The sequence below is a fragment of the Brachypodium distachyon genome, chromosome 3 (assembly GCF_000005505.3).
Source record: "Brachypodium distachyon strain Bd21 chromosome 3, Brachypodium_distachyon_v3.0, whole genome shotgun sequence".
Lineage (NCBI taxonomy): Eukaryota > Viridiplantae > Streptophyta > Magnoliopsida > Poales > Poaceae > Brachypodium > Brachypodium distachyon.
Genome location: NC_016133.3, coordinates 1,132,384 through 1,160,336, shown reverse-complemented (window position 1 = coordinate 1,160,336; position 27,953 = coordinate 1,132,384). Strand labels below are relative to the sequence as shown.

Sequence of the window (27,953 nt, the reverse complement as noted above, 5' to 3'; positions counted from 1 at the left end):
AAATGACGAGGTCAACAACCGGTGGACCCTTGCTCCCCGCTGACGTCACCGCCGCTGTCATCCAGAGTCCAACCCGGACGCCTGCCATCATCTCCGGCCCTCATCTCCACTCCAACCCCCAGCAGCTGCGGCGGCGGCGATGGAAGCGGAGCACAGGGCATACGCGCGGGTGGGGCTGCTGGGCAACCCCAGCGACGTGTACGGCGGCAAGGTCGTCTCCTTGGCCGTCGCCGGCCTCTGGGCCACCGTCCGCCTGCGCCCCTCCGCCGAGCTGCTCATCCAGCCCCACCCGCACCACGACCTCGTCGCCTTCCCCTCCCTCCTCGCCCTCGTAAGCAACCAATCGCAATCCTTTCCTCCCTTCCTTCTTTCTCCGGCGATTGCAACAAACTGGGCGGCGGCGGCGGCAGATCTAGTTGGTTGATTCAAATGCACGGTCCGAACCAATCAGGCGACAAACGTTTCCTTGATCGATCGATGATGATGATCGATCTTTCTCTTCCGGATCAATGATTAATCAAGCACCGGTTGGTTGGTTGGTTAATCGATCCGTCGATCCTCTGTTTTGTGTTGTGTAGGCGGAGCGGTTGCAGGGGCAAGGGTACTACGGCGGCGTGCGGCTGCTGATGGCCATCTGCAAGGTCTTCCACGGCCACTGCAGCCGCAACGGCATCGCGCTCAAGGACGACAACTTCACCCTGTCCTACGAAACCAACATTCCTCGCCAGGTCAGGTCCCCCCCCATAACCCATTGCCTTGGATTTTTTACCTCAATATTGGTTGATTGCTTCAGTAGCAATGCTGGCCTCACTGTTGTGACTGATCGATGACTGATGATTCATCGGTGTGCAGGCCGGGCTGTCCGGTTCGAGCGCCATCGTCTGTGCGGCTCTGAGCTGCCTCCTTGATTTCTACAATGTCAGGCATTTGATAAAAGTTGAGGTCAGGCCTACTCTGATCCTCGAGGCCGAGAAAGAGCTTGGAATCGTTGCCGGGCTTCAGGACCGGGTCGCGCAGGTTTACGGTGGGCTTGTTTATATGGTATGCTGTGAAATTCAAGCTATATTATGCAAGACCACCATTTCATCATCAGTTGTATATTGTTTAGCTAATCTTTCAGTTTGTATACTTCTCAGGACTTTAGCCAGGAGCATATGGATAAGCTGGGTCATGGCATATATACGCCTCTAGATGTCGGCCTACTGCCCCCTCTATATCTCATCTACGCCGAGAATCCAAGTGACTCTGGCAAGGTTTGGCCAATTTGAGTTAAATTCTATTAAAAAAATCCTGCTTGAACAATCAGTCTTGTTATGTCACATGGAAGATGCTTTGTTACTGAAAAAAACATGGAAGATGCTTCAACAGGCTAATACATCCACCTTTGAACCTTGTCTAACTAATTAGGTCCACAGCACTGTCAGGAAAAGATGGCTTGACGGCGACGAGTTCATAATATCATCCATGAAAGAAGTTGCGCAGCTTGCGGTTGATGGCCGCAATGCATTGTTGCAGAAGAACTATACCGAGCTCGCGAAGCTTATGAACAGGAACTTTGACCTGCGGAGGTGAGACTAACGTGCTGACGAGTCTTATAAACTACTCTCTTTTTTTTCTCCACCCAAGATACAAAGATGGTACCGGTCTTAGAGCTAACAATGAAAACCAAAAGGGCAAAAACCAAAACTACACAAGACTGAGAACAAGAAAGCCAGAACGCAAAGGCTTAGAACAAACAATCTTGTGTGGCCCAGATCATATATGTATGCAATTTATCTTACTGGCAGAGCGAGTTAGTTAACTAGTCGCGTGTGATTGTTGGTCATAGGCAAATGTTTGGAGATGACGTGCTTGGCGCAATGAACATAGAGATGATCGAGGTGGCCAGGAGCGTCGGCGCCGCGTCCAAGTTCACGGGCAGCGGCGGGGCGGCGGTCGTGCTGTGCCCTGACGGGGAAGCACAGGCGGAGCTCCTGAAGACGGTGTGCCGGGAGGCCGGCTTCCTCGTGGAGCCGATCGAGGTCGGCCGGTCGGTGCTGACAGAGGAAGAGACGGCAAGCTTGTCATTGTCAAGTCGACAACAGTAGGCAGCAGATGTGCAGCTGCAGGTAAAGCATACAGCAAAGCAAGCATACTTTGATACTGGCAAAGGATACAGCAGAGCAATCTTGTCATCATGAATCACAGGAGTTTTGGTCTTATGTCATGTGTACTGTGTTCTTCTGATGCTGTTCGATGCTACTTTTTTTGTGTGTGTCTGTGTTTGGTGCAAGTGTAAACATGGTTTCATCAGGTTGATATGCATGCAAAGTCTTTTTTTTTTGTGTGTGTGCAAGATATGCATGCAAAGTCTTTTTTTGTGTGTGCAAGATATGGATGCAATGTCAAAGCCCTTTTATTTTACTGATGGTTCATGAGACTCATATACTCTGTACTCCGTCCATTAGATATACCTGACTGGTTGGCTGCATTGTGCAGTAGGTCAATCTCGTCCCTCCGTTACCGGAGGATAGGAATAGGATGGCCTACAGGCTCTGACGCCGCCGGGAGAGGAAACCTCTTTCTCAGTGGCCTTAAGGCCCAGCCCACGCGACAGGCCCAGTCCACCGGTCGCTGACTTAGAACAACCCCGGCGCACAAACCCAAGCCCAACCCAGCCCACCAGACTCCATCTCCATCTACGACGCGGCCGCCCGCGCGCACACAAACCACGCCGCCCGCCGCCGGACTCCATCTCCATCTACGACGCGGCCGCCGTACGGAATACGGGCGGAAGGCCCAGCTCGAATGGCGGGAGAAGCCCTGGGCGCGCCGCCGCCCCTGGTCCAAGAGCAGGCGGCACGGGGAGCAGCCTGGCTCGACGAGGAGACGCGAGCCCTCATCGCCCCCGACGCCGGGAGCCTCCCAGAGGCTCCCGCCTCCGCCGTCGAGGCTAACTTCGCGCGCTACTTCGCCGCCGGTAATTGACAAGAGGGGGGGGGGGGGGGGGGGGCTCCACGGCTTTTGCCTCTCTTGCCCTCTAAATGATGCACCTGTTTTATGTTATGTTAGGTTTTGAGATTAGCGCTCTCTGCTTGTTTTTGCTACTAGTTAGCAGCATTCTTTTGATCTCTGCTAATGTAACTGATCTCTGCTGTCAACTGATAAAGACCATTGGTGTGCATACTGTCATCAGATTCTCGGCGTGTTTAATTGGATTTTGATTTCTTCGTTATAGTCTTATTGTATTGCAGTATCTATTTGTCTAATTGTTGTGCATCTCTTGAATTATTGAGTACTACGTATTTATCAGACGCTGAGATTTGTTAGTTGTCCCTGCCCGATGTATTTTTTTTTCAAATGAAATACATCCTGATTTCCACTCAGAAAGTCTTTTGTGTCTCTGTGCATGCAGTTCGCACTGTGTGAATATAGTTTAACAAATTCTTGTAATAACTTTATGTCAAACCTATCCAAAATGTACAAATTGAATCCAAAAGGCAAGTGCTCTAGTTGAAGTCGTCTAAGTCATCTTCTTTAATTTTCTTGGCAGATTATCTCAATCCAGGACATGATCAGTATGTCTACCGCCATCCAAATGGGTAGGTTTTAAGAAGTCCAAATTGAATTTCCTTGGGATATGTTGTAATAAGTCCAGTTGTTGAAGTTTGCATATTCACAAGTTGAATATGAAGCTGCTAATAATTCGCTGCAGGTGATTGTTTCAAGGTAGTAGACTGAAATTATTCAGTGGATCCGTTTAATATCATTGTAGTGTGCTTTATCTTTGACAAAAAAGCTTTGTTCCAGCGTTGATTACAGTTTTCTAAAATAATTCTCGTTGTCATGTTCCAATCATTTTTTTTTCAGTTACTACATATTAACATTGGTGATGAGCCGGAGCATTTATTCTCTTGGTTTCTTCTGTTTGTCAAAAAAATTTAGATTGTGCGTGGTTGGTTTAGCCCCAGGCCATGTTGCGCTGAAAGAAGAGGGGGGAATAACTGCTGTGGACTTCAATGTCGGGAAGACAGATCGCAGTGAGATAAAAGTCACAGGGAAACGTAAAAGAGTAAGTCTATTAATTCATGGATCTTCTCTGTTTGGTTAATTAATTGGCAGATGAATTAATGTCCCTTTCATATTACAGAACGCACAACATTTGCAAGAAAATTCAGCACTATGTAAAGTATGCACAAATGATAAATCTTTCATAGTGAGGTTGGTCCACTAGATCTCACAGTTGATTATGCCCAATGCCTTTGTATTTTTGTGCTGAAGGGTTGTTTGCGTTAAACTTTTTCAGGTGTTGTGTGAAAGGTTCACTTTTGGAAATCAACGATAGATTGATCAAACAACCGAATCTGCTTAATACCTCTGTGAGTGCTTCTATGAGCAGGACATTTTTGCTGCTTTGTTATTGGTGTGGCTTGTCTGTAAAACAAAGTCTTCATAGACAAATTGAACCACATATGTTTTCTCGTTGGTTGCCTTGGTCTTAAACTGAACAGTTTTCTGGTGCAGCCCTTCATGTTCCATGAGATATTATTTAGTTTTCTTGCAAACTCAATGTTGGTGTCGTTGACAAGTGAGTAGCACCAAAACATTCAAACTACATGGATTAAAACTTGCGTTTTTGTAATTTGTATAATGCAAACCATTACCTATTTTTAAGCATGCAACGTTTTGTCCAAAAGTACTTGACAAAACCTTGCAGTTTGTGTCTTTGCCCTATACTCATATTTACTTTTTGAGTGGGCACGTTAGTTTTTTTTTTGTTTAGCATATACTGACCAGTAGTGTTTTTTTTTCAATGTAGTCTGACAGAGAAGGATACATAGCAATCTTCATGCCGAAACCAGTAGACTGGCTCAAAATTAAGGATAAATTTCTTAGCTCCGAAGACTACAAGAGCTTGCGAGGAATCAGTTGACACCAAAAGGTTCAGTACTTCAGTGCTATATTTTGCACCCTTTTGCTTTCCTAACAACAGTGTACTTGGACGAGCTCACTTCAAGTGCTGCATCCTTATCTGTTCTCAAAGTTCTTCATTTTGAAACATGTTTCTTGCATTTGTGGCTCGCAAATACACATCTAATTTTTTTTCTTATGCGTGCAGAGGAATCCACACCGGTCAACTGCTTACTATTTTTAACTATGAATGCGGGGCAGTCTCAGTCAACCATTGACCTGATCCTCGCACATATGCTGTTTATCTTCTTTCATAATTTGAGAACCAAGCCAGTTACAGATAACTCGTATCTTACCGGTGCTGATATTCATGAGCTATTGAAGTCTCTTATACTCAAACACTTGACAGCCTACCAAACTGGAGCAAGCTTTGAAAATAGAATCATTTGAAGCTCATAAAAGGTTGTGTACTTGACTCAACTGTGTAACTTGATTGTTGCCCCGCATGCAATGCTTGAGAAGTGAATGTCAGCCCATTGAATACAAATGAGAAATGATGTCAGGTTGATTTCTTCTCTTTTGGATGCACAACAATTCATTTGTTTATAACTTCAACTGGTTTCTGAATCCTCTATTTTGTGAGGAAATATGCAACTTGTATATATTTCCTATATGAATTGAGCGCGAGCCTGGGTTTGCCGGCCCGTTTAAACTGCCCATCTTCACAAGCACCGCACCAGGGAACTAGCTGAGGAGTTGCACACGATTTCCTCATGCTCTACTCTTGCATCCGTACTCTTGCATCTTTGTGGCGTCTCAAATGGTCCACTTGTGCTGTGCAAGAAGCCAAGAAGGTCCCCTACCCGTCATGATGTGGTTGTTGCGGCGTCGATCTCTGAACATAGCCCATGGCTATGGGCAGCTCATCTGTCACGCTCCGTTTGTTTAGTCTGATTGATCTATCTATAGGAGTAGTAGTCTTTATTTATGTTGCTGGATGGATTCAAACAAGCAACGTGAGCGAGTGATGGAAGCAGCAGCAGCTCCTGAATCAGTAACACAAGGCGGGGGGCTGGAGGTGGTGGTGTTCCCATGGCTGGCGTTCGGGCACATGATCCCCTTCCTGGAGCTCTCCAAGCGGCTGGCGGCCAGGGGCCACGCCGTGGCTTTCGTCTCCACGCCGCGGAACCTCGCGAGGCTGCAGCCAGCCGACGGCGTCCGGTTCGTGCCGCTGCCTCTGCCGAGCGTCGAGGGGCTGCCGGAGGGCGCCGAGGCCACGTCCGACGTTCCGCCGGACGAGGTCAGCCTCCTCAAGAAGGCCATGGACGGCCTTGCCGTCCCGCTCGCCGCTTTCCTCGCCGGCTCTGCCGGGAGGAGGCGGACGGATTGGATCATCGTCGACTTCTGCCACCACTGGGTCCCGCCCATTGCCGACCGGCACAAGGTGCCGTGCGCCTTGTTCATGATCTTCCCCGCCGCCACTATGGCCTTCTGGGGGCCGAGGTGGGCCAACGCCGCGAACCCGCGCACGGAGCCCGAGGACTTCGCCGTGCCACCCAAGTGGATGCCCTTCCCGTCCACTGCCTTCTTCCTCCGCCATGAGGCCGAGTGGGTCGCCGGCTCCTTCCGCGCCAACTCGTCAGGCGTGTCGGACGCGGAGCGTCTGTGGGAGATAATGGAGCGCTGCCGCCTCACCATCCACCGGAGCTGCCACGAGCTGGAGCCCGGGATGTTCGCCCTCCTCTCCGATCTCAATCGGAAGCCCGCTGTCCCCGCGGGGATCCTGCTACCGTGTCATGAAGAAGAAAACAACCAAAGCAGCAGCAGCAGCTCCCAGGCCCTGCGATGGCTCCACGACAAGCCTCCCAAGTCCGTCCTCTACGTTGCACTGGGAAGCGAGGCGCCGCTAACGCGAGAGAACATCCATGAGCTCGCACTCGGGCTGGAGCTCGCCGGGGTGCGCTTTCTCTGGGCTCTACGCAAGCCGGTGTCGACTGCCGGCCGCAACGACTACGACGGCGAGCTGTTGCCAGCCGGTTTCGAGGAGCGGACTCTCGGGCGCGGCGTTGTGTGCACCGGGTGGGTGCCGCAGGTGAAGGCCCTGGCGCACGCCGCCACGGGCGCGTTCCTCACGCACTGCGGCTGGGGCTCCACCGTGGAGAGCTTCGCCTTTGGGCATCCACTGGTCATGCTCCCCTTCATCATCGACCAGCCCATGATCGCTCGGGCAATGGCGGAGAGAGGGGTCGGCGTGGCGGTGGCAAGGAACGAGAGCGACGGCGGTTCTTTCACCAGGGACGGCGTAGCCGCCGCGGTGAGGCACGTCATGGTGGAGGACCAAGGGAAGATTCTGGCGGCCAATGCCAAGAAGATGCAGGAGCTTCTTGTGGACCAGCCGAGGCAGGACCAGTACATCCACGACCTTGTCGACCACTTAAGACGCTATAAAGATGCCTAGCATAATTGTCAAGCATAATGCCTGTGCGCTATGCGTGAAATAAAGGAATCAACAAGCAATACACATATGCCATTACCATCCCTCACAATACTTCCAGAACTCTTTGGCTTGGTTTGTCGAAGCAACAAGCTCTTCTAGATTGAGGCCTACAACGGATGCAGATTACCTGAACAAGAAAGAAACCATTCTGAATAACGGATGCAGATTATTATTTTTACTGATCAGTAACCTGAAGCCAGTGTCCGACATCACCTGAAAATCATTTAGGTTTTTCTTTGTCAAGTGTAATCTCAACGAGCTGAATGTTTCCCTGCAGTGAAGCAGCCTTGCATGAGGGAAGGAAGGAGAAGCCATCCAGAAGTTTCAGACACTTCAAACCCCACTTCACCATCAAGAACTCAATCAAATGATGGCCACTGCACAGAAAAATCAAACTGATATAGTATTAGTGAAGTAGCTCCCAGCAGATTCTTAAAACTGAATCACAGCAGTTTTTTTTTATCAAGTCAAAAAGATGAACAACTTCGAACCTGCGGTTGTGATATGTCGTAATGAATACTGCCCCAGGGGAACTTTCCAGGAGAAAGGTAACCGTCGCGAAGAGATCATCAAATTCTTAACAAGAAAGATGCAACGGTCGGTTACTTATTTGGTCGGGCAAACTGGCAATAATGCAAATGGAACAGAGTAGATAGATAGCTTACTTGCTGAATCATAAAGCACATCGGCTCCGAGAATAATATCAGGGTGCAAATCAAAGATAGGTTCGTCCCAATCTCCCCACGTAAGTCCTAATACCTGAATGATTATGGACTGCTTGTGGAGCTGCCTCGGAGGATGGATCATGTAAATAAATAAAAATCTCCAAATCAACACATACATTGCAGTTGGCATCGTTGACTCCGCATATTTGTCTGATGTTGTCCAGTACCTAGTAATTGAAACCGAAAGCTGGAAAGAGTTAGTATCGAGCACATCCATTTCATTTCAAGTCTCGGTGGATGGGTTTGAGCTAACTTCTGTATTATCTGCAATGTCCGTCAGCGTGACATTTGCTCCAACTTTTGCAGCGACTAAACCCGGTAGCGAGGTTCCAGCACCAAGCTGCAAAGTCATAGACACGAATCAGAAAAGTGTAAAATAAAAATGACATTCATATTGTAAGAGAACTTATATGTGTAAAATGAGAAGAAAAAAAAGTTGTTCCATCACCAGACAATAAGCTCGCAACAAAGGAATGTGAAACTCTAAAAGGGAAGAAAATTTGCAAATCTTCAAAAATACAGAGAAATACCCTGAGCTAAAGAACTACGTGGAGTACATATTTTACACTGCTGCATCACATATATAACAAGGAAGGCCCCATAATAACCGCTGGGGACGAGCATTTCATTCAGGATTATTAGCATAAAGATGAGGAAGTACCTCTACGACGGCGGAGCCTGAGAAGCGCGGCCTCTGCTGCCACACGTACTCGGCGAGTATGACGCTGCACGGCCAGACGAACATCCCGTAATCCTCTTGCATATTCTGCGCCGGCCACCGAGAAGGAGCTTACTAACTCAATACGTGATCTTTCACGGATTTGCTAGCATTCTAACTTCCTAACTCTAGTCCTAACCGGCGGCAGCATTTCGCCGAACAGTTGCGCTCCATGGGGAGTGAGTCCGTGCATGGAGCTGACGCTGGCACTCGCACGGGCACGCCGGAGGACGAAACGGTAAGGCCAGGGGCGGCGAGCGAGTGAGTGTGTCGGTGACCGGGTACCGACGATGCGGCGTGGCGCGCGCGTGGAGAGAGAGAGAGAGAGAGAGAGAGAGAGAGAGGAGGGGGACGGCGAAGGTACGAACCTCGAGGATGTCGACGCGGAGGTGGTGGTCGCGGTCGGAGGAGGCGCCGCCGAAGTAGTGGCGCGAGACCGTGGTCATACGGCCGGGGTCTGCTGCTGCTGCTGCCTCCGGCGAGGAATAGGACGAGGAAGAAGCGGAGTGCATTGCGTTGCGGGCCGGTGTGGAAGGCGGGCGGTTGCTCTGCTCCGTCCGCAGAGAAGAAATTCGTGCGTCCAGAAAAATCGGTGTCAGCAAGAACTAAACTGCATCTTCACCATCTCAGGGGATGTAGCTCAGATGGTAGAGCGCTCGCTTAGCATGCGAGAGGCACGGGGATCGATACCCCGCATCTCCAAATCACACCTTTTTTTTCTGACTTGCATAAAACATATTCTACTCCTCCAAATCACACTTTTTTTTTCTCACTTGCATAAAACACTATTACAGTGGCGGCGCGGACGCGAAAATTCATGTTTATACAAAACATAACAATATAATTGGACATTCAATCAAAATGATCTCGGGGCCGATGCTAGCAACCTCGGCCACGGACATGGCACCCAGTCCACGCCGCCCGCCGGCCGTGGCTGGCGTCAGAGCACGCGGTGGCGCAGTGCACGAGGAACCGTGCGGCGGTGTATAGCGCCGATCAGCCCTGGACCCCTTTGCTCGTCTCTTGCACGATAATCTAATCCGGCGGCGACGCGTATCGAGAGCGGTCACCACAGGAAGGTGTTGCGCGGGTAGATGAGTCGGCGGTGGCGGCCCGGGAAGGCAGCGTTGTGGGAATATGAAAAGGAAGGTTCGATGGAGTGTAAGGAGACACGGAAAATTAGAACATGCACGGAAAATGATGCACAGCGGACGACGACGAAGGAAACCTTCCTGCTTTTATTATTAGGGATATTCTACTCCTCCTCCAAGTGACTCAAATTTATAAGGATATTCTATTCCTCGTTCGAGACTCAAATTTACCGAAATATAAATGTATCTGGGTCGAGACGTCGGCTGGCTAAGTACCGAGCACTAGATTTATCCTCGTAGTAAAATTTTTTTTTTACATGGTGAGATCATCCGGGAGCTTGTTGGTGGACCCGAGCACCCGGCCGCCGACGTCGGGGAAGAACTCGTGCCCCTGCAGCGGGCCGACGCTCCCGTCGGCGCCCACCTCCACGGGGTACCTCATCAGATGCCCCCGCATCGGCATCTCCGCCGTCGCCTCCTCCGCCGCGTACCTCTCCCAATTCTCCCGCGCCGTCCGGTTCACCATCCGCACGCACTCCTCCTTCTCCGGCGACTCCACCGCCGCCGCCGCCATTGCCGCCGCGCCCAGGTGCTCCTCCCACAGCGACTTCCTGTACCTGTACACCTCCCCGCGAGGGGAGTTGCCGGAGTGGTGCGGCTGGTAGGCGCCGACGGCGATCTCCGTGTCGCGGGAGCCGGCGAGGGAGCGCTGGTTGATGTTGGCGGAGCCGAGGAGCACGTACTCGTCGTCCACGATCATCCCCTTGGAGTGCACGTACACCATGAACCTCCTGTTCCTCCTCGCGCTCTCCAACGCCGTCGCCGTCGCCACCGACGCCGACGGCGCCGAGCTGCTGCTAGTCGTCGTGCCCCATCTCGTCGTCTCCGGCGCCGGCCTGGCCCGCGAAGCACCATTGTCGCCGCCGCCCAGCGGCTCGCGGTTCCCGAGGCAGTAGAAGTTGAGGTAATCCTGCGGGTGCGCTCTTCTGCTGCCAGCGAGCTTGCTACTCCCCGCGGCGGTGGCAATGGCGTCGGCGACGATGTTGTACATGGCCCGCATGGTCTGCGCCTGCCAGAAGAGGATCTCCTGCGCGGGGCCCGACGCCGGCGACCCGCCCTCGGGGAACATGGGCAGCACGACGTAGGCCGCGAAGTCCTCGCCGGCGTATATCTTGCTCGCGACCTTGAGCGCGATCTCCATGGGCACCAGGTTCCCCGCCGCGGAGCTCCGGTAGTAGGACTCCGGCCACGCGTAGGAGGAGCCGATGAAGTACTGGTTCTCGATGTAGACGAACCGCCGTGCTCGCCGGATCGCCGCCACGTACGCCGCGTGGATGCTCGCCTCCACCGCCACGTTCTTGTCGCACTGCAGGTTCCGCTCCGCCTGCAAACAAATAAAAAAAAATCAAATAAAACAGAGTTCGTGATGAACTGACAAGAACAGGGGAATGATTCCGGCGGACCATTTCTTGCGTCTCCCAGGAGCGCGGGAAGCCTTTGACGGAGCCGGAGTCGATGGAGCGGAAGATCTGCGCGTGCCATTGTCGCGGGTCGTCGTCCTCCGGGAACACGCGCAGGGCGGGGTCGTCTTCTCCGGCTCCGGCGACATTGTTAGGGCTGAGGATCCACGGGATGCGGTGGAGCCGGAGGAGGGCGTCGTCCATCCAGCGCTTCCTTCCTAACGCGTCATTAAGCCTCGTGGCCTTCCGCCACCGCTGCTCGAAGTTCGCCAGGACATCGTACGCGGCGGCGCCATCGACGCGGCAGTGCAGGTCGTGCCACGGCATCCTCGGACCCGCCGTCTCGCCGCCGCCGGAGCCCGAGCCGAGGCCGAGGGTGGGGTTGCGGACGTCGCCGCGGAAGACGGTGCCGAGGCCCGCGAAGAGGCGGTGCGCGGGCGTGTCGTAGCGGCCGGCGGCGAGGTCGAGTCCGCCGAGGAATGCCGTGACGCGGCGCGTCGTGTCCGACGCCGGCGTGTCGACGAGCACGAGCTTCTGGTGGTGCGTGTACAGCGTGCCCACCAGCTTCTGCTTCGCCATGCTCAGCTTGCTGCTCGGGTACCGCGGCGAGAGCACGCACATCACCGTCGAGTGCTTGAAGAACTTCTTCGTGTCCTCGTCCCCCGTGCCCATCACCCCCCCCTGCCAAAACCCAAAATCCAAATTAATCCCCAAAATTTCCAATCAATTAACTTCCAATTAAGATTAATTAGGCCTTGATTGAATAATTACTGTTTTGAGGAAGAATTTGTCGTGAGAGGTCTTGTCGTCCCAGACGAGGAGGCAGACGCGGACGCCCTCCTGGGACTTGTACTTGAGAAGGTCCCCCAGAGTCATCTCCCCCAGCTCCGGCGACGCCGCCTCGTCCCCCCCGCCGCCGCCGGCGGCGGAGCTGAGCGCCATGACCTCCGCCGCCTTCTCCTCCATCTCCGGCGACATCTCCCCCTTCCTGGCCAGCCTCACCCTGGCCCCCACCGCCCACCCGGCCACGTACACCAGGCTCTGCGCGCCCAGCACCGCCATGCACACGTCCTCCCAGCACCCGCCCTTGGCCGCCCCGCCATGCGCGTCCTGGTACAGCTTCACCTCGCAGCCTCTCCTCTCCGGGAAATACGCCGGAATGATCCCGCCGCCGCGGGACAAGCTCGAGTAGGCGGGGGTGAAGGAGGCGGAGATGCGGATGGCGGAGTCGGGCTTGGGCTTCCCGCCGCGGCCGTCGGGGCGGAGGAGGTCGAGCCAGCGGGAGACGATGGGGGTCCCGGAGAGGAGGTCGGAGGCGGGGAGGGAGGCGGCGGCGATGAGGTCGGAGCCGAAGGGGTCGGCGTCGCGGACATTGAAGACGATGCGGGAGGCGGCGTGGGCGAGCGGGACGCGGATGCGGGCGGACCAGACCGGGCGGTCGGCGTTGCGGACGACGTGGGTGCGGGCGAGGACGGTGGCCGGCGGGATGAGGAGGACGGCGTAGGGGTCCGAGGTCGGGAGCAGGTGCCGCGGCCCGTGCGGCTGCTTCGGGCGCCGCGGACGCCGGCGATGGAGGTGGTGGTGGCGGTGGTGGTGGGAGCTGCTTGTGCTTGGGTTGTCTTCTTCGTCGGAGGCGGAGACGGAGCGGGGCGGAAGAGGACGGCTGCTGCGGCGGGGAGGGCGGAAGAGGCAGAGGCGGCGGAGGAGGGTGGAGAGGACGTCCATGTTGGGGAGCCCCCGCGCCTCGTGGATGGTCAGGTCGAGGTCGCCGTGGAGCATCACCACCGGCTCCGGCCCGGAGCCATCGGGCGCGGACATGGCCGGAGACGGAGAAGACGACCGTCTCTCTAGCCTGCGTTAATCGATCGATCGCCCGGGGCGCAGGCGAGAGAGTCGATGTATACACGAACAGCACTGACAGGTAAAGACCCACAAGTCAGTGAGTGAGTCGGTCCCTAGCGACAGGATTGACCGTGGGGCGACCGATGGGAAAAAAGCGTGGACCATGCATGCATGCATGTGGGGCCCTGGGGAATGGGATTCTTGGCCTGGGTTACACTACACGTACAGGTTTATATATGCTTGATCTGATCTGGCCACCCACTGCACGCTACCGTACTCCACAATCCCACACATGCATCTCAATAAAGTCTACTGTATCTGATTAGGCCTCTTTGACAAAAAGGATTTTTATACTTCCTCTGTCCAACAAAAGATGATTTAAATTTGTCAAAATTTGGATGTATCTACACATGATTTAGTGTATAAATGCATTCAAATTTAGTCAAAATTGAGTCATATTTTGTTGGACGGAGGAAAGGAAGTAGGAATTTTGGAGGATTTGAATTCCTAGGATTTATTTTTTCCTATATGGGTTGTTTAATTTGTAGGATTCAATTCACGGATATATTTTTTTCAAATAATTTCATTGCATTGAATTCTATGGGAAATTTTCCATCCACTTCAACCTCGTGTCATGATTCCTTTGTTTTTCCCTGTTTTCAATTAGACAAACTTTTGTGCAACCATAGTCTTGTAGAATTCAAATATCCATGACATTGCAATTCTGTAATTTTTTATTTTTCCTGATGCTACGAATCAAAATGGACCCTTGATGGGCCGGGCACAAGGCCACCATCATGCTACTTCTTGTCCAGCCCGGGCGGTGGTGAAGATCCAAATGATGGACAGGCGCAGTGCAGCTAGCCTGCACACTACTCGTTACCGGTTACATGCAGAAACGTCAAGATGCGGAAGATGGATCTAGAGATGTTGATTTCGAGAGGCCATGATGGAGCTTTTAGTTCTATAGTGGATTTCCGTCCCTTACTTCGTTTAGCTTGTTTCGATTTATTATACTTTCTTCTATGAATCAATAAAACCAGATGGTTGTTCTAAAAAAAAAACTACTTGCTGGAAATGAGTTGATCTTAAAAAAAAATCTACGGTTCGTCGATCTTAAAGCATCATTTGACTTGATTTTTCCTCATGTTTGGAACAAGTTGTTATGGTGAAAGCAAATCCGAATCATATGGAGTATAATTAGTACTAATACAATATTCTTTTTGAGTAAGTAGAAACGCTAGTACTGCACTACTCCCTCCGGTTCTAAATTGTTGTCGAAATATTACATGTATCTAGACGCCTTTTAAGAATAGATACATCCATATTTGAGCAAATTTGAGGCAAGAATTTAGAATCGGAGGGAACACGCTTGATGCCGGCGGTCTGGATTGATGAGGTCAACCATAAACTAGCGGTAAGTAGTGGTGCAGGGCTTAACCCGGGTGCTAAGCATCCAGCTGGAGTCCTTGCCCGACACGTCGATCCTATCACCCTTTTATTGATTACTCAATCATTGGTTTAAGATGATCATGCAAAAGCATATCCTAGTAATAATCTCCTCTCGATGCTGCCTGTGACGCGGCGAGTCGGCATCGGCCGATAAGAGGAGCCAGGTGAGCCGAAAACGGCAAGAGCATATGTCCCAAACTTCAAAAATGATTCTAAGTTAAGTACCACTGCCTCGCTAATGCACTTAAAGAAATGAGGTCTATGCTATATTGTCTAAGATATCCTTCGGACTTGTTTATGTTGTGAAAGCTAGGCACGTACGTCTGAGATCAAGCCTGGGTTCACTGTCTAGGTTGGATGTACCTGGCCGGCTAACCAAATCGGACGAATTGAAGTTACCTATGCTAGGCTCTTGCTTAATCCATTATTCTCCAGTAGGCTCTAGAGCATCTCCAACGGTTGAACTTAGCCGTTACCATGTACAAACACGTCAGCGAACAGATGATGTGGCAGGTAAAGCTGAAGGAAAAAAGAAAAAAAAAGATAGTATCTGATTTTATTCGAGTTGAGACGAAGGAATCAAGAATTTATTTGGCAAAAAGAAAAAAAGATAGCACCCACAAACTATCTTGCCAAGTCCACATTTTTCCAAGATTGACGCACACAATACAATTGGCAACAGTTGGATTGGCAATAATTATTATTTTTAGAAATATCTGATTTTTTCGATTCAACAAACAGAGTAACAAATGATCGAAAAACTCGAAACAAAAACCGCCGACAGATATCCTCAGACCTCAGTATCTAGACTTTAATCGTCTCACTGGAGATGGTCTAAGCTAATCGTCCGCTTTTAATCGACCGTCCAGTGGCTAAGCTCGATCGGCCGAGTCAGTGTTTAAGCAAATCAGACTCGTACATTTTTCTAAACCGTGAAGAAAACGATGGCTTGTCAGTGTGCATGCAACCGTACTCCATTCTCCACATCACATTTGACTTCTCTTTTCTTTCTTTTCTTAATCATCAACAGCCTCCGAATCCGCCAGCTTTTAAATCCTAAAATCCTTATAAACACGGCACAAATTAACCAAAGGAGGGCACACAGATCAAATCCCACGAAATTTACTCCCTTTATCTCCCGGACACAAATCAAATCGCACAAATTCAACTTATTTCCTTTCCCGAGACAAAATCAGTTACTCCTAAATCTCACTAAATTCTTCTCAACGGAGTATTTCTTTCCCAACACGAATCAAATCAGGTTTGGTCCCAGATCAGTTCATCGCCGAGTCGATTTTGCTCTTCTCCTTTGATTTGATTTGATTTTGCTTCTTTTATTTCCTCAATCGCCTTTTTGGCCTCGCCGCCTTCTTCTTCTTCACGTGCGGAGCCGCCACCGCCTCCCATGCAAGCGCCGCGCTAGCCAAGCCGTAGCCAGCCGGCAGCATTATCTCGTCTCGTGCCCCGATTTTTTTTTGGTTGGTTGGATTAGATCGATCGGGGGGTGGGTCGTCGATGGCTGTCGAAGAGCCGCCGCCGCCGCAGCAGCAGGAGGGGCAGAGGAGGGAGGTGGGCGCGGGGGGGAGGCGGACGGACAAGCAGGGCCGCCGCCTCGAGGTGTACAACGAGGTGCTCGCCCGCCTCCGCGCCGCCGGCGAGATCTCGCCGGGCTTCCAGGACGCGCTCTGGGCGCACTTCCACCGCCTCCCCGCCCGCTACGCCCTGGATGTGAACGCGGAGAGGGCGGAGGACGTGGTGACCCACCAGCGGCTGCTCCAGGAGGCCCGCGACCCGCACCGCCGCCCCGCCCTCTCCGTGCGCGTCGTCCAGGTAGTTAATCAAACCCTCTTCCTGCCCTGCAGATTCTGCAAAGCTGCTCTGAATTTGCACTGAATTCGTTTTCTGTGGGTTGAACTGTATAAAATTCTTGGCGGAATTCAGTATTTACTTACACATGTTGTTACTGTTTGCTTGCAATGTGATTGTCCATGGTTACTGAGGCTTTGAGTTTTGGTCTCTTCAGGTGTCTAGGATCATCGATGGGGACATGGATGATGATTCCTTCGACCCCGGGATGGCTGCTTCCAACCACTTGCCTAGCAATATGTACGTGGAGTCTCTGGATATCTCTGAACCACCCTATGTCTGTTCTCTGTTTTTTTTCATGTATGCTAAGTCTGGACCCCGTATTTGGTTCTTTCAGGGCTCACCCTCCTCCGTCATTCGGCTCTTCCTCCAATCTAGAGGCGCTAGCGCTTGAAGCAAGCGAGCCTGATGTAGCTAGCACCACTAACAACGATGATCACAGTGTTCATCTGGTTTCCAGGTACGTAATATCTCTTTACAAACCATATGCAGGTGTAATAATGCTTGTATGTATTTTGCAAATATTATAAAATATTCATGAGATTTGTTTTGCCAAATTGTTGGTAATGTTACTTGGTGATCCAGTCGTAAAAAGCCTAGTAAACACTAGTTGTTTCCAAAACTAGATTTTCTTTGCTTATATAAAAATAATAAACACTGGCTATTACTGGCAGTTTCTCAAAGGGAAAATTAGTTAGTTGCAAATCTGCTCCTAAAACTACCTACTTTTTTTAACACCCTTCTTCAGACTTTGCGAAAAAAAATTGAGGGATGAATGCTTGGTCTTCTGTATATTTTCCGTGTAGTTGATTAATTCTCTGTTATGTTCTGAATCTTACAGGCCTATGCATGAGATAGCACTTGCAACAATTGATAAGCCAAAGCTACTTAGTAAGGTAAATCAGAAATAAAAAGGCCGTATTAAAATCACTTGAACTTACAGTAAACCACTCCAACCAGAACCTCTGCTCAGTGACTGTTTGGGTTCTTATGCTACCATTTTGTATATTTACAGCTGACTTGTTTGCTTGGTGAGCTCGGTCTTGATATCCAAGAAGCACACGCATTTTCGACAATCGATGGCTACTCACTGGATGTATTTGTTGTCACTGGTTGGCGTCTTGCGGTATGCAATAGCTAACTGCATCCAGCACATTGGAGCTAGTTTGTCTTTCCTCGTTATTAAAATCAGTTATTGCCTTTCTGAGAAATATTTTTGATTCTTATTTTTCGTATTGATACTTGATTTTCCCACTCCTAGGGTACTAAGCAGCTTGAAGAGAAGTTACTACAGAAACTACGCAATGTTGAGGTATAAGCTTCTCTGAGACCTTGTGTGGAGTTGGATACTTCCAACTGTCAAAATGTAATCTCATCTTTGGTATATGAAAATTGTTAACTAGGCCTGAAAATAAGGACACAAACCATTACTATTTTACCGGAAAATGAAAAAACGAATCCCCTGGAGTCCAAGTTTCATGATGTAAAAAAATCATAAATTGATAATGTGATTGTACAATCATGTATTGTGATTTTCTCTAATAAATAGCAAACTGTGTCGTGTAAAGGCGCAATCTTGGCCAGTATCGAGCCCATCATCGCCATCACTGGAAGGTCTGCAAGTTGGACAGAATTTGCCATCTACCAGTGTGAAAATACCAACGGATGGAGCAGATGTTTGGGAAATAAACCTGAAGCTGCTCAAGTTTGGAAACATGGTTGCATCTGGATCAAACGGCGACCTGTAAGTTCCAGTTTTTGTTGGGACCAAGAAGTGAAAACAATTGAATCTTACACATGCTGACTGTATAATTTGGTTTGCTTTCTCAGGTACCGTGGATCATACTGTAGTCAGGATGTAGCCATTAAAGTAGTGAGACCTGAGCGCATCAGTGCAGATATGTATCGAGATTTTGCGCAGGAAGTCTACATTATGAGGTTAGTTAAACATTGTAGAATCCATATTTGTTGCCCATTCGTCGGTATTCTGTACGTAATATCGGCATATCCTTACTGGTAATCATACACGCCTATGTGCATATAGTCTTTATTAACTATACACTAGTAGTTTATTGGTTAATCTATGCTCGCAGAAAGGTTCGTCACAAGAATGTTGTGCAGTTTATTGGTGCATGTACAAGACAACCCAACTTATATATTATAACAGGTATATATTACAACGGTATTGCTGTTATAGGTTATATCATGCAGATAAACTGCTAATAGCGTTTGACACCCTTTTGTGCATATGTGTGTGTCTTAGATTTCATGTCTGGAGGGAGTGTGTACGATTGCCTCCATAAAAACAGTGCTTTCAAGCTTCCAGAAATACTCCGAGTGGCGACAGACATATCAAAAGGAATGAACTACCTGCATCAGAACAACATAATTCACCGAGATCTCAAGACAGCAAATCTTCTCATGGATGAAAACAAGGCTGGTGTTTCTTAAAGATCATGCTATTTGTTTGTCCAGAAAGTTCGCATAGTGATATTTTATCCTAGTGTTAAGCTCTAAAATTGGAAAAGGACGCCCTTTTCTCAGGTTGTAAAGGTTGCAGATTTCGGTGTCTCACGTGTGAAAGATCAATCCGGAGTGATGACTGCAGAGACTGGAACTTACCGTTGGATGGCACCTGAGGTCCGCCATCATATTCATACACATATCAAAAGAGATCATTTTTTCAGCCTATTCTGACATGTTTGTTATTCAGGTCATAGAGCATAGGCCATATGATCACAAAGCAGATGTTTATAGCTTTGGTATTGTTCTATGGGAGCTGCTAACTGGCAAGGTAACTCCAACTACTTGTTAAAAGTACTACTCCATATAAGTACTCGTAGAATTAAGTTGATGGCCATAACTGCTTGATTTCTCCAGATCCCTTATGGGCAGCTAACACCAATGCAAGCAGCAGTAGGTGTTGTTCAGAAGGTAACTACCCATTTACACCAACTCTGCTTGGATTCTACGGTTTCATACATGATAACCTGTAGTGGATAACTATTTGAAAAATATTTTTGGGTTTTATACGTTCTTGTTTTAGGTAAGGGAGATTCATCTTGTACTTAAAAGAGAGAGAGAGAGGGATACAACACTTAAGGTAGCTTTTACTAGAGAAATGTTAATCGTCCCCACGTGCATTTTGTGCAGGGAATTAGGCCGATAATTCCAAAAGATACCCACCCCAAGCTGGCTGATCTGGTTCAGAAATGCTGGCATGGAGATTCAGCTGAGAGGCCCGAGTTCTCCCAGATACTGGAGATCCTTCAAAGACTCTCCAAAGAGGTCAGCCTTACGTTGCTATCTTACTATCGAAATTCTTCGCTCGTTTTCAGCAGATTTCTCAACATTTCCAGTTTTTGCTATTTCCTGATATTTCCAAAAGCTATTTCCTGCTCATTTCTTGCACTGCTGTTTCCTGTTTAGTATTCATTATATGCTGCAGAAACGTTCATATCTCACTTAAAAGTCAAAACAGGTCGGAACCAACGCCAACGGTCTACGCAAAACGAAGTCCGGTTTTCTTTCAGCACTGAAGAGAAGCCACTGAAGGAAGATCAACGTGCTCCCTTTTATGTCGGTGCCCAAGTTAATCAATTCTGGAACTGTTGGACTGCACTGTAGTGTACATTGATAAATCTTCTTAACTGTAAATCTTGGCCATTTTTCTGTTTGTTTCCCCGTTTTTGTTTTTCTTTTCCCCTTGTTGTTTGATTGAATGTTAATAATAACAAAGATAGTGCTGGAAAGTAAATATTTGGTGTGTGTGTTTTTTTGGAAAAGTAAATATTTGGCGTTGATCCTCTCCAGTTTTAGAACTTCTGGTGTGGTAAAAGAACTTAACTTCTGTTCTGTTAATTTTATTTTTGTTCACGAACAAGCAGGAGCTCGGTCTTTTCTATTAAAGAGGGAGAAGAAAATAATGTTACAAGCGGGACAAAAAGAAAGAAAGAAATGGAGCCTAATCTCAAAGAGAGAAAAGCTCCAAAGAAAAAACAACTTTTCTTGCCATCCCTCCCTAATCTTCTAAAAAATCCTGTTCTTTTGCGATTTCCAAATGCACCAAATCACAAGCTCAACTAAAATATCTGAGGGCTCTCAATCTTCCGAAGATACCTTAACCTGCCGAGACAATCAGCGAAGGAGAGACTGGAGGAAACAACTCGATGCACAGCCAGTCTCTGAACGTCTTGAATTTAATCCAAACTTCCTTTGAAAACGGGCAGAAAATGAACAAGTGGTAAGCACTTTCAAGCTTTCAAGAACCTGATCACAGAAGCAGCATGTCGGCTCGTTGCCTGAACCTTTCAAGCGTTAAGCTCTTTGCGAGTATAATTGCGATATGAAAGCCCTGTTTGATTGCCTTTTGGAATTGAACTCTATCCTTAGTCACAAATTAGCAGCCCTTGAAGCTTGAACTTTTCCTTTCAAGCTTCAAGCTCTTCCAGAACGTTAATTAGGAAGGACTTAGGAGACATGCCGATGGGCCATATCCCAACAATTCAACGAGCCGAGAGCAAAGGTGAAAACATATATACCAAACTGTCAATATGAAAAAAGATTACACAGGGTGAAAGTTGGCACAATAACGATTCGCTTAATTGGGTAAAAAGAGATAAATCCCGCTAAATGAGATAATATGTGTCCAAAAAAATCAAACCAGGAGGTAAAAAATGAAATAACGGTGAAGATAATAGCGCAACCGAGGAGGGCAACGAGGATGACGTAGCGGCGGTGACGTTAGGCGCGGTGGAGCAAAGCAAAGGACCCTTATTTTTCTCCCCCCAAGCTAGAAGGTCTTTTCTATAGACCTTGGATTCCAGTGTATGAGCTCGGACGACGATCGAGGCACCTTCTTCTTACTCAACCACGATGCAGAGAGTGGACTAACTATCTTTCTGACGCAAGAAACAAGCAGATCCAAATGACCCGCTCTCATATGGATCGATTTAGTATGACAAATTGCGGTACTTGGGCTCATGTGCTTCGATTGCATCCGAGACTTGAGTGCAGCATTCGATAAAAGAAAGAAAGAGCCACTCCAGTTCTGCATTTTTAACCGGCCCATGACGCATCACATTATAGTACACATGGACCAATTTAACCTCTTGGGTGCCCCTAAGTTACTATAAGTACGCACCCCCACCCAGCTAACATTTTCATTCCACACAATTCAACAACCTTAATTCTTTGCTTCAATCCTATGAGTATCTCAGATTTTCTGGTCACTCCTTTCGGTGGAGCCGTGGAGAATGCCGAGTTCCACTTGAGCAACCTCTACCTGCACATCAACGACACCGATCCAGATCTCAACGAGCAGATGATAGCAGACAATGCTGGCGCCGGTAAGTACGGCAGGACTTACGCGACAAGATGGGCGATACACCATGGCGTCGACTCGGCTGCGGAACTTGTCGCGAGAGCTCCGGGCCTCATCACCTATGCTTCTGATTCCTGGCACCAAGGCTTCACCATCAACTTTCAGAACCAAAGGTATATACATACACCACCACTTTTGCTCGGATCAGATCATGGTCATATAAATCTAGGCTCTCTTAGTATTGCTTGGTTTATGTGTAGTTTTTTTCTTCAAAAAGGGTCCCGGCCGGGCCGGTCTCTGCATCAACCGATGCACGCAGCCACATATTATTTATGCTGATGAGTACATGCAGGTTTAAGGGGTCGACGCTACAAGTGATGGGAGTTGACTACGATCAAGACGAGTGGGCTATTGTTGGTGGGACGGGGGAGTTCGCTATGGCACGTGGCATCATCAAGAAATACCCGCATTCGACGGCAAGGGGCAGAGTCGTAGTAAAGCTTAACATCCATGGATTCTGCAGCATGAAGGTAATCTATATATGTATAATCACGCAGACGTACCATGTTGTGGTACAAGTTAGAACAAGTATAAGAGGTTCTTTTTGTGCTATCCCACTTAATGTCGTGTCGATTCAACAAAATGCAGCCGACACGCCTCGGCATCCCCTATCCCAGAAAGACACAAACATGGGGTGGGAATGTCGGTCAAACTCTCGATGTCATACCACAACCGTGGCGTCTAGAAAGTTTCAAAATCCACGAGGACAACGGGTTCATAAGCTCATTCGCACTCAAATACGTTGACCGAACTGGGTCCATGTACTATCTGGGTCCTTACTGGGGTGATGTCCCTGGTACTACTAAGGTGTGTTCACTCAGCTCTCGATCGATCGATCCATCGCGATTTACTTGTCTCATATGTCGATCGCTTGATGATGATTTCTTCTTGATCTTTATTGCATGGTGTTGTGCATGCATGTTGCAGATTACGCTGTCACCATCGGAGACTTTGCAGCAAGTTCATGGAACATCTGATAATTACCGTGGTACCACTATCGTGACATCACTTACGTTTACCATCAGCAACAGGGCAGCAGATGAAACATTCGGGAAGAGTTCAGGCACGGACTTCAGTCCTGCATTGGCTCAAGACGAGTGCATTGTAGGTTTCTATGGACAAAGTTATGGAAAATTCCTCACTTCAATTGGTTTTTACGTGCATAAGTCATCAGTCTACTAGTAATGTGGTCGATGGCTGTTGCTGTTCGGTTAAAGCGTTTATCTTTAGTTCCCATGTTGCCAATAAGATGGCCCTGTGCCACATTTGCTCTTTAATTAATTCCTATGTATTCCAGAAACAAATTAGGTGCCATATTTGCTTCTTTCAGTTCCTGTATTCCAGAAACAAATTAATTCAATGCCATGTGTTTGCTTTCAGTTCCAGTGTTCCATAAACAAATTCGATGGTTATTAGGATCCTCCCGGCACGGATGACATCCTTGTACTTGCAATGCCTGTGTGTTATGTTGTGGCCACCTATTTTCTTCCATGCTATGAAATTTTCTCGGAGATTGTGCGCACGATAATTAAATTGATAAAAAGACCATGAAGTTTTTTAATATGGATATATTTTCGGTCACGCTGCTTCATGTATGCCCGTCAGATCGGCTTGCTCTTCCATCATCTAACAGAAGTAACAGGAACTGCACCATATGTTCTAGATACAGGAAATTTTATTGGACTCACATCGTTGCATCAAGAAGATGCAACAATTAATACTGATAATACTTTCGGCCTATGCTATTCTGCATAGCATAATGCACACAGCCAACTCAACACACGCCCATGAATGGAACAAATGCTAACACGAAATACTAGGATCCACATCCACTAATCCATAGTATAAACCGTCACTCATGATCCTGGGTTTACTTGAATCCTTACGGGTGGGGCTCATGGATGTAATAAGTCTGAAGAATTAAAAGAAGAGTAAATTTTTCATATAGTCGTATGTTGAACGACAGTTAACGAAAAACCATCCGCAGAATCACACCTTTTGAATCAAGTTGTCTCGGTCAGCCCGAAACCGGATGTGTACTCGGTTTTACTTGAATTCTTACTGGTGGGGGCCACCTGTCGGGCGCCACGTTGGCTCTGAAAACTTGCGGGAGTGAGAAGTGGGCCGGGGGTTTAATCGTGGGCTAACTGATCGGGTCGGATTGAGGCCGACGTGACGTTCATCAAGTGGGCCCACCTGTAAAAAATCAAGTAAAACCGTCAAATCACTCTCTTTCGGGTTGACCGAGACATTTTGACTCAAAAAATGTGGGTTTGTGGACGGTTTTTCATTAACAGTGGTTCAGCGACATCACTATCTCAAAACCGTGGTTCTATGGAATTTAATCTTAAAAGAAAGAAATGCTGAGTTGGTCCTTCTTTGTTACGAAGGAAAAAGACCTAACGTTGAGAGTTACTACAAGCTACAGCGAGCTCAATATACGTTAGGCCCAAATCCTTTTTTCTTACACTTAATCAGGTCTTTTTCCTTCGCTTAGGTCCTCCTTTGACTTGTTGTTAATTTAATTGACTTGCCTAGCTGGTCGGCTTGACCAAATAGCCCAATTAGCGCTTCGATGCATGGGACGACCAAGACTTTCGCTGGCCTGCATCTTGCCATGTGATTAACAGACCGGCTGCTAATGAATTTACATTTACTACTCCCTCCGTCGTTTATAAGTTTATGAGATTTCGATTGAAGTTTGTGCCATATTTTGACTAAAAATTATTCAAATATGTATAAAAAATCATACCATTAGAAAGAATTTTTCAATACGAATCCAACAACGCATTTTATCTTTTGTGCCGCAATAATTTTATATTTATTGATGTAATTTTTAGTCAAAATTTGGCATAAAATTCCGCTTAGGCCTCGTAACCCAAACGGAAGGAGTATTAAGCAGGGGAGGAGGTTTCCGTTGGATTGTCTTCATTGACCCTAAGCGGAAGTTATTAACATGGAGAAGTATATATATATCGGAAAGTATCTAAACAGACGCCATGGGCGTGATCTAGCTACCCTCTACCACCACCAACAACCAAGCTCTCATCTGCAGCCATGAAGCCGGGCGCCATCGTCTCCGGCGTCGACGAGGAGCACCACCACCGCCGCCCTTGGCCGGTCGTCGTCCACCGCCGCGGCCGCGTGGCCGCCGTGCTGGCCCCGCTGCTGCTCTTCCTCGCCGCCGCGCTCTCCTTCCCCAACTCCTCCTCCCTCCTCCGCCCGCTCCCTCCCCCTTCGGCTACTCCTTCTTCTTCTTCTTCTTCTTCTTCTTCTTCTCCGACGACGGCGGCTGATCCTGGCGGCGGGCGGGTGGCGGTGTGCTTGGTGGGCGGCGCGCGGCGGTTCGAGCTGACGGGGCCGTCGATCGCGCGCCACGTGCTGAAGCCGCTCTCGCCGGTGGACGTGTTCCTGCACTGCCCGCTGGACGGCGACGCGTACAAGCTCTCGCTCCTCGGGCGCGGCGGGGGCAATGGGGCGACGGTGGCCGGCGTGAGGGTGTTTACGCCGGAGCCGGTGGAGGAGACCCCGGAACGGGCACGCGTGCTCACCGCCCACAACTCGCCAAACGGCATCCAGGTAATTAACCCCATATTCCTCCAATCAATCAATCAATCAATCAATCTGTTAATATAATCAGTAAGTAATTCCTTGCTTTGCTTGCATGCCAAGATCATCTTACGGCATCTTATATACCGACCGATCGGTTAATATTATGCCTTTCGTCTAGCTTGGTTCGTCCTTTGGTTCTTCCAGATCAAATTCCACACCATTAATTTGTTCCCTCTTTGATTAATTAATTCTAGCTAACTGCACACACGAGAGGTTTATCAGTAACTGCCCTGACTATTGCACCTACGATTAATTGATCCATCCATCGTGTATTCGTGACTGCAGTGGCGACGGTTTTTCCCTTCTCGATCTTTCTGTCGGCGGTTTAATTAGAGTATAATCCATCCATCACACATAAATAAATAAAATTAGGTGGGTATATTATACAGGGAGTTAGATAGATCGACCGATTTTTTATTGCTTTGGATGGAAGGAACTAAGGAAGATTATCAGCTAGCTAAGCTTACCATCCATTTGAAACAAGGAACGTTCGTTGCGTGACGTGAAATTAACCGGGCCCGGCCATGCATTGCAAGAGAAATTAATTAACAAGAATTATATATAGCAGCTCGATGAGTTGTCTAATATGATCAATTCACATATCTAGGGATCTCACACAATCAAATATATTTATAAATTATAAACAAAGATTATTTTCCACATATATAATCCAACGACAATGACAGAACTAATGGACGGCCGTGCGTTTCAAGGCAAGAAACTACACGTAACGTATGTGGCATGCATGTTTTCGACCATTTCAATCTGATTATGTCAAAGATATGAGTTATTAATTCTCATACTCGACTTTTTCAACTTCTAGCACGTAGTAAGGTCAGCTCGATTGGTAGTTCTCAACAACTTTACGCGCTTTGTTAGATCGAAAAGAAATGTTCAATTTAACGTAGTACCATTTCGATATACAAATTGCGAGGGGGCAGGGAAGAACTAATGTGCAGTCTATAGAATATATGTTGTGTGCCACATGCACGATGGAGCCTAGACAGACGTGCCGTGCATGCATCCATGTGCTAATAATATTCTTCTTTCCGGTCTAACTTCCACAAGACCACGACGCGATGGATGGGTGTCAACGTTCCTACTTGTGCTAAATCTTCGATCTAATGTTATGTTTTGTAATTAGCTGTATATGCTAATTGATCATGTTTGATGACACATCAAATGTGTAATCAAATTATTGTTGGATGCTAAATTTTCAAAAATCGACTAACATTACTGTATAGGACTGATGATTAATTACCGACGAATGGAATTTAATGATTTGCATGGTTGATGGTTGCAGGGTCTTCTGCAGTACTTCCAGCTGGTGGAGGGGTGCCTGGACATGATCCGGGAGCGCGAATCCCGAGGCAACTTCACCTACGCCTCGATCCTCCGCACCCGCGTCGACGGCTTCTGGACCGCGCCGCTCGACGCCGCCGCCGCTGACGATGACAGCAGCAACAGCAACAACAACGGCTCCTCTTACTACGTCGTCCCGGGGGGGTCGGCGTTCGGGGGCCTCAACGACCGGCTGGGCTTCGGGTCCCGCGCCGCCTCGAATGCCGCGCTGTCGCGGGTCTCCATGCTGCCACTCCTCGACGCTGCCGGCCGTCGGGAGCTCAACTCGGAGGCGGTGTTCCGGGCGCAGCTCAACCTCACCGGCGTCGCCGCTGTCGAGCGGCGGATGCCCTTCTGTGTGCTCTCCGACCGCCGCTACGCGTTCCCGCCGACGGCCGGGTACGGCGTGCCCGTCGCGTCCATCGGCAGCAAGGGCCCGCTCAGCGGGGCCAAGTGCCGCCCGTGCCGCCGCCCCGTAAGCCCTTGCCCCGCCACTGCCAGAGATGAGGACGATGAGGAGGAGTGTCCGGTGATGGATGGCCTGGAGAGAGGGTGGGGGTGGACGGAGTGGCGGCCGAGCGGGACGGTGGAACTGTGCGACGCGAGCGGGGGATGGGAGGAAGGGTGGGAGGAGACGTTCGATGAGGTCGCCGGTGCGGAGGCGGCAGAGGAGAGGCGGAGGGTGGCGGCGATGGGGGTCGAGGAGTGCGTGGCAGAGATGGAGGCGTTTCGGGCCAGGGCCTTGCAATGGGACGCGCCGAGCCCCGACGAGATCTGCCGTCTGGGGCTCGGCGGGTCCAAGCCGGCGTCGAACCGCCGCCTCGGCCCTTCTACTCCATCGACATCTTCTTCTTCTTCTTCTTCTTCTTTGGAGACAGCGGCAAAGAACAACTAGCTAGATAATTAATCATCCATCGAGCAGTTAGCCTGACAGTTTTTTTGAACTGATCATTGTACAGAATATATACGGATCATTGTACAGAATTTATACCGATTTTTAGCGATCAGTGAAGAAATATATGGTCAGTATATACAACAGATGGTTCATTGTTGGCCTTAATTTCTACCGTAGATGA

The 27,953-nt window shown here is 48.9% G+C and overlaps 7 protein-coding genes and 1 non-coding gene across 10 annotated transcripts; 6 read left to right on the top strand and 2 right to left on the bottom strand.

Annotated features, from left to right (window-relative positions):
• Positions 1-66: 66 nt before the first annotated feature.
• LOC100843360 (glucuronokinase 1-like) lies at positions 67-5,544 on the top strand. The gene is given in 11 exon segments (XM_010235424.3): positions 67-331; positions 579-728; positions 853-1,041; positions 1,137-1,253; positions 1,408-1,568; positions 1,829-2,073; positions 3,533-3,581; positions 3,925-4,200; positions 4,286-4,358; positions 4,799-4,921; positions 5,099-5,544. Coding segments are annotated over 10 exon segments (1,566 nt in total). The 5' UTR covers positions 67-139; the 3' UTR covers positions 4,913-4,921; positions 5,099-5,544.
• A 216-nt stretch (positions 5,545-5,760) lies between these two features.
• On the top strand, positions 5,761-7,572 carry LOC100843057 (UDP-glycosyltransferase 91C1). Its single transcript, XM_003570783.4, has one exon. The coding sequence runs from the start codon at positions 5,888-5,890 to the stop codon at positions 7,346-7,348; it is 1,461 nt and encodes a 486-aa protein (XP_003570831.2). The 5' UTR covers positions 5,761-5,887; the 3' UTR covers positions 7,349-7,572.
• Positions 7,314-9,449, bottom strand: LOC100845309 (methyltransferase-like protein 23). Of its 3 annotated transcripts, none has more exons than XM_010235423.3 (8): positions 9,199-9,444; positions 8,774-8,878; positions 8,366-8,452; positions 8,229-8,279; positions 8,053-8,146; positions 7,879-7,963; positions 7,601-7,782; positions 7,314-7,514 (listed from the first exon to the last, which is right to left on the bottom strand). In XM_010235423.3, the coding sequence occupies exons 1-7, from the start codon at positions 9,340-9,342 to the stop codon at positions 7,608-7,610; spliced, it is 741 nt and encodes a 246-aa protein (XP_010233725.1). In that variant the 5' UTR covers positions 9,343-9,444; the 3' UTR covers positions 7,314-7,514; positions 7,601-7,607. The 3 variants fall into 3 exon arrangements, with proteins under 3 accessions (XP_010233725.1, XP_014756705.1, XP_003573493.1); XM_003573445.4 differs by having other exon boundaries at positions 7,325-7,514; positions 7,601-7,764; positions 9,199-9,434; XM_014901219.2 differs by lacking the exon at positions 8,774-8,878 and having other exon boundaries at positions 9,199-9,449.
• Positions 9,450-9,459: 10 nt separating this feature from the next.
• On the top strand, positions 9,460-9,532 carry TRNAA-AGC. The gene has a single exon. It is a non-coding gene; the product is annotated as a tRNA-Ala (tRNA).
• Positions 9,533-10,050: 518 nt separating this feature from the next.
• LOC100842756 (phospholipase D delta) lies at positions 10,051-13,344 on the bottom strand. The gene is made up of 3 exons (XM_014899944.2): positions 12,153-13,344; positions 11,385-12,062; positions 10,051-11,305 (listed from the first exon to the last, which is right to left on the bottom strand). The coding sequence occupies exons 1-3, from the start codon at positions 13,197-13,199 to the stop codon at positions 10,235-10,237; spliced, it is 2,796 nt and encodes a 931-aa protein (XP_014755430.1). The 5' UTR covers positions 13,200-13,344; the 3' UTR covers positions 10,051-10,234.
• A 2,314-nt stretch (positions 13,345-15,658) lies between these two features.
• Positions 15,659-20,344, top strand: LOC100842449 (serine/threonine-protein kinase STY46). Its single transcript, XM_014899945.2, has 15 exons — positions 15,659-16,505; positions 16,699-16,781; positions 16,879-17,001; positions 17,383-17,437; positions 17,557-17,667; positions 17,803-17,853; positions 18,110-18,285; positions 18,372-18,479; positions 18,635-18,708; positions 18,805-18,977; positions 19,086-19,181; positions 19,255-19,335; positions 19,422-19,475; positions 19,695-19,829; positions 20,023-20,344. The coding sequence occupies exons 1-15, from the start codon at positions 16,191-16,193 to the stop codon at positions 20,092-20,094; spliced, it is 1,707 nt and encodes a 568-aa protein (XP_014755431.1). The 5' UTR covers positions 15,659-16,190; the 3' UTR covers positions 20,095-20,344.
• A 1,352-nt stretch (positions 20,345-21,696) lies between these two features.
• Positions 21,697-23,303, top strand: LOC100842141. Its single transcript, XM_024462456.1, has 4 exons — positions 21,697-22,037; positions 22,217-22,394; positions 22,513-22,731; positions 22,852-23,303. The coding sequence occupies exons 1-4, from the start codon at positions 21,748-21,750 to the stop codon at positions 23,104-23,106; spliced, it is 942 nt and encodes a 313-aa protein (XP_024318224.1). The 5' UTR covers positions 21,697-21,747; the 3' UTR covers positions 23,107-23,303.
• A 1,516-nt stretch (positions 23,304-24,819) lies between these two features.
• LOC104583915 lies at positions 24,820-27,913 on the top strand. The gene is made up of 2 exons (XM_014899962.2): positions 24,820-25,503; positions 26,840-27,913. Exons 1-2 carry the CDS (start codon positions 24,982-24,984, stop codon positions 27,770-27,772), a joined length of 1,455 nt encoding a protein of 484 aa, XP_014755448.1. The 5' UTR covers positions 24,820-24,981; the 3' UTR covers positions 27,773-27,913.
• The last annotated feature ends 40 nt before the right edge of the window (positions 27,914-27,953 follow it).